Genomic DNA, 9,197 nt, shown 5'->3' with positions numbered 1-9,197 from the left:
TGATTCCAGTCTTTTTTAAGTGTCCTGATACTTGTAGACAGTAATGTAGATACTAATAATACAATGCATAAGATGAGATATAAAAGTTTCTTGTACTTTTATTTTTTTAATGTATTACAATGTTTTATTAAATTAATATGAACTTATTATTCTGAGCAAGGTGAATTTATATTTTAAACTTCAGATATAGTTCTTTCCTTCATTGAATGGTAATATCTAGCAAACGTTTCACCCACTAGTAGAGGAAAGATCAAGGAAGCTTCTGCGTAAATCTGTAATTTACAAGATAACCATTTTTGTAATAGATAAATATTAAGTGACTTTCAAGTTACATTTTCATAGCACCTCTATTGAAACTTCGAGTTTCGGTACCTGTAGTGCGGGTTGAAACATTTTTTTTCAGCTCTAGGGTACATAGGTAGGTAGATAGGTAGGTAGAAAGGTGGGTCTACAGGTACCTGAATTCGAATTTTCAATAGATTTGCTATGAAAAATAATATGCATTGCTAGGAATGTAACACTATTACCTTTACTGGCGTGGCTTCTTTACGGATTTTTCCCCAAGACACTGCTTCATCAGGACGAGCACCACTGTCGCTTCCATCAAATTCAGTGGACGTATTTATGAATACAGAATAATCGGCACCATTTCTCTGGAAAAGGTATATGTAGATTTATGTTATTTTCTTTGTCAGACCACGGGTCCCTTATAGACGTTAAGCAAATTGACAAATCTGTATAGATCTGAGTTTTATTTTATCGTACAGGCCTTTCAGATATATGAATCGATTTCTATCATTGTAAGAAATAAACTTGGAATTTACAATATCCTTACTTTTCAAAATTGAGAAAGTTTTTCTCTGATAAACACTGAAAAAAATTGCAATTCTGTACTAGGGTGGACTAAATTGATTGACTTTCAATAATTACATAGGTAGTCCCATTATTTTTGTCGTACGGTCCTGCTACAAATGAAAGACAAATTTTTATTACACCAGTGAATAGGGCGTGTAAAGTTAGGTACGCGCCCTAACTCCTGTTGCAAATCTGTAAGTCTAATGTGATATATCATAGTTGAAACGATACGATGATGCGACTCTCACAAAACGTGACTTTCGTGCGATAGTTTATTACAAGTACAACGTTTCATCGCTCGTCATAATGGAATTCACATCCGCAACTAATCCATATTTAAACTTTTTTAGCAGTTTTTTGCGCCGCTAGACGCAATTCTCTCGTTGCTTGCCAGGAAGAGCATAGGATAACCATAATGTGCATTGATGTTTCACATACACCTGCTCCGAAATAATCCTTTGTAAAGTTGATTTTGGGAATGTGCATAAGTTCCTCTAATTGACTGTGAGTGATTCTTCTTTTGAATGTTATTGCCTTCCGAACCGCATCCGATCAATATTGAACATATACATAAAGCTCAAATTTACGCAAAATATAGAATAAGAGTTGTACTAATACAGTATAGGCGGTATCAGATATAATTGTTTGATAAGTCACAAATTTTCAATTTGTACACGTAACTTCATTACCGGCGACAGTGTCTGGCATGCGATAACGGCTTCTCCCAAGGGAAATCGACTAAAAGGCTACATTTTTCAGTTTCACCACTACTTCCCTCTGCGCCGTTCCAGAGACTCTCGGTAGTGGCCCCTCTCGTAAAGTTTAATGAACAGAGGGCAGAGGAGATGATAAAATCCCATCCGGCAATTGAGCAGTTTCGACGAAATTTCTGATCTCTGGACAGGCCTGGCGCATCACAATGTATCCCTCTTTAGCGGGAACAAACGTTTATTTATGTAGTAAATAAGGTGATTCTGTTCATTTAGATGTGATACATATTACTCACTAGTAAGCCAGCCTAGCATGAATTACTTTCATGAATTCCTAAGTTTAGTTGGTTTCTTCTACAAATCAAATATTTATTCATATTTAAAAAACAAATTTAACGGTGTCTTTATATTTTGGGACATAACTATATTTGAATTGAATTATTTTATCATAATCAGATATTAATACAATTAATATGCATTAAATTTTGTTGTGATTGGGATTATTCTTTTTAATACTCCCTCTTAATTTTCTATTACACGAATATCAATAATACAAGTTAATAGTGTTTAAACTATTGCTATTGACACGAAGCTAATATCAAAAATGTATGTTGATAACTTTTTTAGAAGGAGTGTGGGGTTTTATGCTGTGCTTCGAATTCTTTTGTTGTTTGTTTGAACACTTTTGTAGTTAGCATTTGTGAATGTATAATTCCATATCTTCTATTGTTAATTGAATCTATTACTTTTTGATATTTTGATTTTTCTCCTCGATTAATAGTTTGTTGATATTAGACTCTTATTTATAAAATTATCTTTAGTCTTAGAATTGACTATACTTAGTTTTTCAACTGTTAGCGATTATATACAATTTTGAGTATTTTTGTTTGATTACTTAAAACTGAAGTGATATTCTTGTTGTTAAAATTTAATTGGTCAAATTCGAGATTATTTAGTTCGAATCAGATTATGTTAAGTTTCCGCATAGATTTTTGGAGATTTAATGTATACAATTAACTAAACATTTTTCGTCTCTATGTATATATTGCCGTAAATTTCTTGAGTGGTATAATTCGCCTGTGTTGTCGTTATTAATATTCATAGCAATAGGATCAACTTAATTCCGAAACATAAAATAGCATCACTTGATCGATATGCATTTGCTGAGCTTTGCCTTCAAAACACATTTTTAAAATGATTGTTTATTGTGATTTCTGTATAAGTTCCTGCACCTTTCCGACCTGCGTTTAATTTATTTTTCTTTGTATTATTCTTGCATTTAACTTGTGGCCTTTAATTTTCAGTTTAAAAAAATTAAAATTTTGTATGTATAAGAATAATTTTTATTATGAAAGGGTAAATAAAAAACTATCGATTGCCGTAAAATACGGAATACCAATTTTTTAAGCGTTAGCTCCCTTTCTTCGCAGACGGTCACATTTCTTTATTAAATCAGCTTAATTTAGGGTTGGACATCTCGGAATTGCAGTAAGGAATTAGGGTATCTTCCAAAGGTCGTCTCAAATGGTATAAAACCTATAGTTGTATTTTTTTTATATATTTATAACAAGAGTCATAAATGTAAGATTGGCATCCTATAGTTTTCTATTGTCCTCCACAGAAGTTTTTATAATATTTTTTTGAAATTGAATGCATGAGTATTGTTTCAGGATAGACAAAAGTACAAATGCCATGATCAATTATACGTTGAATTATTGTTTAAACAGTTTAGTTTCTCTTTAGTATTGAGACTGTAAACCTTTTTTAAAGGATCTTGAATGCTTAAAATATATTTGTTTCCTAGTTTTGTTTCGAGTAGTGAGTCGAAACATCTAATGCAATTTTTTCACTATATTTTTCCATTCAACACTTTCTTTTGCTTCTAGTATTGTCTTTTTCTCTTCAAGTTGCCTGACGTGAGCTTCTTTAAATATATTTTTCCGTTCTTCTTTGGTTAGTTCTCTTGTTCTATTAAAGCATATATGAAAACTAATTTCGGGATAATCATTTGATAATTATCGTCAAGAAACATTAATCTTAGTATTGTTAATCCTTTGTCTCTAAAATCCGCTATCAATTGTCTTAAATATCGTATCCAATCTTCCCCTTTATAGTTTATAGTTTGGGATCATCCATAAATTACGTAACGCGTTTTTCTTTTGTTTGAATAAAGACGAGCATGAAATTGATGTGAAGTTGAGAAAGACACAACGATATAAACAAAAGAAAAAAGTGTTACGTAATATATGGACGATCCCTTTCCTTTATAGTTGCTGAACCTTTCCGATTTCTTTCCAAATAAATAACTCAGTGTCCCAATAATAGAGGCTGACTAGAGGGACGCTCTGCACTGATCGGAAAGAAGTAGGAGAAAGGGACATTCGGAAAGATTCGTGGGACATCTCAACGTTCGGAAAGAAACGGAAGCAAAGTTCACATAGCCCCTTCCGATTCTCTTTCCGAAACCTTTCTGAATCTCTCCGAAGCGGCCGTTCCAAGCCTAATATTTTGTACAGCCTTACGGATGTATGCATTTGTGGCTGCTTGCATGCGGATGTAGCCTATTTTCACCATTTGTGTCTTGAAACTGACCAACGTATTTTGTGAAATATGTATTACATTTGTTCTTAGTACTTTATATTATTTTAAAAATCAGGTTTTCTATGGTTCTATGGACATTTATATAATTTTCAAAATCTGTTTTAAGCAGAAAAACTTGTAGTTTGATATTTTTAGTTCCTCTATGAGGAAGCAAACATGTTTTCTAATTAATTATATATCCATCTTTTCGTAAAGTTAAGGAAGAGTAAACAAACTTAATACATTTCCTGTTGCGCTTCTCGATGGAAAAACTACAAAAAAAACTTTTTAAACATAAGTTTATATCAGCCGAGCGGACGTTGCACTAATTGATAACTTTGTTGACCCTTGGCCCTTTTTAAAAAATTTTTTAGCTTGTCAAAGTGAAACCTTTTCTATGGCGTTCTCTGATGGAACAACTACAAGCAACATTTTTAAAACATAAATTCCAATTATGTCACCGCAAGGACTGAATTTTTTTTTTATTCATGAAAAGTGTAAATAATTTGTACCTTTTGTGGCATTTATTGTTTTTTTAGAATAGACAAGAGGTTCTCGTGAAAGTGAAATCTTACCTCATCAGAATGAAATTTTGCCTGTTGCGTTACTTGATAAAAAAAACTACCTAAAACGCTTTTTAAACCTAAATCCTAAATCATGCGACAGGAAGTAATTCAAAATTTTCTGAAAGCGAGGAGAAGTTTCCCTATTTGGTGACTTTGTTCACCTTCGGCCCCTTTTTAAAAAATGAGCTGAAGAAATGTCAGGATATCGTGCTATACCTGCAGGCTCATATGACCCTTCGTATTGCAAGCCGATCGAGCTCGAGTTCAAAGTTCGACATAGCGTCGTGGTGCTCAACCGCAGGCTACTGTATTATGTTGCATTGGTACGTTTACATCAAGTTCCCTATTTAAACCAGCCGACACTACAACTGAAGCTGTCTGGTCCAAAAGGGGATACGCGTCGATTTAGTCTGAGATGTACTGTCCTAAAACTCAGTCATTAAAATCGTTCGAATTTTAATTTTGAAGTAGTTAATCTTTATGTTTTTTCACTTCAACTCACGCTAACTTGATCAATTTTCAGAATTCGTAAATTTGATCAACACTAAATTGCATTTTTGAGTATTCTGAAATTACTTAAGGAAGAAAAGTGTAAGATTTTATCAAACGAAAAAGTTCTTAATTTTTTTAGACTGTAAAAATAATAAATTTCAACATTCAAGCTGAAACAGGTTCGTAGCCGAAAAGGCACACACGCATAGGATGGGGTCAAGATTGCTGCTTGCAATTTAAAACACTAATAATTTTCCAACCATTATTTCGATTCAGCTTTAACTTTCCAGAAAATTTGCTTATTCATGCAATCTTGTGTATCAAATTTAAGCGATAATGAGCAGGGGAAAAAGTTCTTCAAGATAAAAAATAAAACCGTCTAAATCGCCATTTTTTCCTCTTTTTGTATTAACATGAAAGTTTAAATAAACAAAAATTCAAAAGTCGGTTTCGAGTTTCAGCTCGATAGCTTTACAAAAGGAAGAGTCAGCCAAGTCGTCAGGTACAGCACGCTACCCTGACATTTTCCTTACCCAAAAAATGTATTAAAGTTTGTCGTCAAAGTGAAACCTTATTTTGGCGTACTTTGATGTAAAAACTATCCCCATAATTTTCAAACATTCCCTGATGAAAAAATACCGTTGAATTTTTTAAAACATTAATTCCAATCATGCTACCGCAAGTAGTGCATTATTTGTTTTAAATCATGAAAAGTTTCAATAATAATCTTTAAATTCTGTAACATTGATTTTTTTTAAATAGGTAAGAGGTTATCGCCAAATATAAATTTAAATCATGCGACATGAAGCAATGCAGAATTTTCTAAAAGCAAAATTTTTCTAATTGGTAAGTTTGCTGACCTTTGGCCTTTTTGAAAGAATATATTACAGTTTGTGGTTATTGTCAAATCTTACTTGTTCGGCGCTTTTTTTTGCATAACATCCCAAACAATTTTAAAAACATAATTTTTAAGCCTGCCACCATAAGTAGTGCATTTCAATCATGCGGCCCAAAATTATGTAGTATTTTCTGCAATGCGAGGAGATATTTCGCGAACTGGTAACTTTGCTGGCTTGTATTCTTTGATAAAAAAAAGTACATGCAGAATTTATGAAACATAAATTCCAATTAAACCACCGCAAGCAGTGCATTTTTTTGTTGAAAATCGAGGGTGGTCTTAAAAGTATGTAAAATGTGAAATCTTCAGAAGGTAGATGTAGTGCCAAAAACCAGGTGTTTGAAAACATACATTTTTCTATGATTTAAGAATCGAAATAATATTATCGAGTATTTCATTGAAAATAAAAAACATTAAAAATGTTTGTTTTTTTTTCACTTAAATTTTTTCTTACTATGCCTTCTTTTCAATTAAGGGGTTAAAACACTGCAGGGCACGACAAAATAGGCATATTTCGGGAATTCTTTTTGGCTCAATAAGGAGATCAATCGACAATTTATAAAATGGGATTTAGAATACTAGTAATAAAGTACAGAGAATAGGACTTCCGTTTCCGGCATGGAAGTGTAAAGTAGTGGAAATTGTTAATGCTGAGTTCTTCTGATATTTTGGTGAAATTTGAGGTGAGTGGATTGTGTCAGTGTGTAGAAGGGTGTGGATGTGAGAGATTAATTGAGGGATTGTGAGATTGCAAAGGGGAGGTAGATATTTTGGAGGATTGAGCAGAGCTGCCAGATCGAGCCTGAAATTTACCCCCACCATACCTACCGTTTGGGAGCCGCAAAACAGTAGGTGCTTGATTACCATTGTCAGTTCGTGTGTAAGTTGAAAATGCACGATTCGACTTCGGTTTTCTGCTGTACGATGATTGTCGATCTGATAGATTCGAAAGACTTCGGTGATCTTCTATTTATATCTCGATCCCCATTTGAAAGAAATGGAAGAAATTGACGAATTTAATGTTTCGCGTGATTCTTCATTTCATGCACGAGTCGATTTTTAGGTTATGTTTTTCAGGTGTATATAGTATGAATATTATAACTACTATATATATTATTAATGTTAATATTATAATTATAAAACATAACGTTAATTTTAATTAATAGTTGACTAACTTTTAATAGAAATAGTTAAACTTTTAACTAAAACAATTAGTTTTCTGAAAAAAATTTGAACAAGATGAATTTTCTTGAAATTAAAAGAAATTGATTTTTAAACCAAAACAAACAAAAATTCTACAAAATAGTTAAATTTTCAGAAAGGGAATTTTTCAACTAATTTGATAAATTGTCAACCAAAAAAAAAACTAAATTTTTAATAAAACAGTTCCACTTTTAACCGGAAAAATTGAAAAAAAAAGTTAAAATATTTGAAATCCTTTAAAATCACATACTAAATAATTGAAATCAATTGAAAATTTCTCAGAATCTAGTAAAATGTCCTAAGATGTATCAAATCCTTTAAAATCTCATATTAAATTACTGTAATAAATTGAAAATTCCTTAAAACCTTTTAAAATACTCTCAAATATTTCGAAACCTTCAAAATCTTTTGAAAAATCTTGACATCTTTTAAAAATTTTAGGGGACTTTGGAGTTTTTTAAACAACCTTGATATAATTATTAAAATTCTTTTAAATTCCTTTAATTTTTAAAAATGAATTAAAAATTCAGTGAAATCTTCTTAAACATCTTTAAATATTAAAAATCCTTAAAAATCTGTTGAAATCTCTTGAAATTTTGCAAAGCTCTTGAAAATTCCTTGCAATTTTAAAAATAGCTTAAAATATTTGAAATCCTTTAAAATCACATACTAAATAATTGAAATCAATTGAAAATTCCTTAGAATCTAGTAAAATGTCCTAAGATGTATCAAATCCTTTAAAATCTCATATTAAATTACTGTAATAAATTGAAAATTCCTTAAAACCTTTTAAAATACTCTCAAATATTTCGAAACCTTCAAAATCTTTTGAAAAATCTTGACATCTTTTGAAGATTTTTAGGATACTTTGGAGTTTTTTAAACAACCTTGATATAATTACTAAAATTCTTTGAAATTCCTTCAATTTCTAAAAATAAATTAAAAATTCAGTGAAATCTTCTGAAACATCCTTAAATATTCAAATGCCTTAAAAATCTGTTGAAATCTCTTGAATTGTTTTCAAGCTCTTGAAAATTCCTTGAAATTTAAAAAATACCCTGAAATATTTCAAACCTTTAAAATCTCATATTAAATTACTGTGATCAATTAAAAATTCTTTGAAACCTTTTTAAATACTCTCAAGTATTTTGAAACCTTCAAAATCTTTTCAAACACCTTGATACCTTTTAAAGATTTCTTAAGTCCTTTGAAATTTTTTAAAATAACTGCTAAAATTGTTAAAATTCTTTAAAATTCCTTGAAATTATAAAAATAAATTGAAAATTACTTGACATCTTTTAAAACATTCATAAATATTTAAAATCTTTTGAAATTTCTTGACATTTTTTTAAGCTTTGAAAATTCCCTGAAATATTTCAAATCCTTCAAAATATCATATTAAATTACTGTAGTCAATGAAAATTCTTTGGAATCTTTAAAATTCTCTTAAATTTTTCAAATTCTTCAAAATCTTTTGAAATTTTTAAAAATAAGCCTTCTGAATATTTTTTTATTTTTTGAAAATTCTGTAAATAGTAAAAATAAATTGAAAATTGTTAGACATCTTTTAAAACATCCTCAAATATTTAAAATCTTTTGAAATCTTTTGAAATTTTGTAAAGCTTCAGATTGAACTTAAAAAAAAGAAAAGTTTCAAAAGGTTAAATATTGAAATGTTTGTAGATTGAGTTTTGATGATAGAATCAAAATTTCAAGGAATTTTTAAAAGCTTAAAAAATGTCAAGAAATTTCAAAAGATTTTTAATATATGTGAATGTTTTAAAAAATGTCAAGTAATTCTTCTTTATTCATAATGTGTCCCCTAAGGGTTTACATGACTTCCATTCCTTACAATCTTTCCGTTTACATCTATATATTTTTTACAATCTTATC

The 9,197-nt window shown here is 30.3% G+C and overlaps 1 protein-coding gene across 6 annotated transcripts in view; it reads right to left on the bottom strand.

Moving 5' to 3' along the window:
• Positions 1-109: 109 nt before the first annotated feature.
• LOC117178774 (probable deoxyhypusine synthase) overlaps positions 110-9,197 on the bottom strand; it is a 178,163-nt gene continuing 169,075 nt past the window's right edge. For all 6 annotated transcript variants that reach the window (XM_033370239.1, XM_033370237.1, XM_033370240.1 and 3 more), the window contains 2 exons: positions 528-653; positions 110-272 (listed from right to left, as the gene is read on the bottom strand). In XM_033370239.1, the coding sequence (XP_033226130.1) occupies positions 174-272; positions 528-653 (225 nt within the window). In that variant the 3' untranslated portion in view covers positions 110-173. The remainder of the gene's footprint in view (positions 273-527; positions 654-9,197) is intronic.

The sequence above is a fragment of the Belonocnema kinseyi genome, chromosome 8 (assembly GCF_010883055.1).
Source record: "Belonocnema kinseyi isolate 2016_QV_RU_SX_M_011 chromosome 8, B_treatae_v1, whole genome shotgun sequence".
NCBI lineage: Eukaryota > Metazoa > Arthropoda > Insecta > Hymenoptera > Cynipidae > Belonocnema > Belonocnema kinseyi.
Note: the sequence above shows the minus strand (reverse complement) of the source record. Positions and strands in the feature narration are given on the sequence as shown.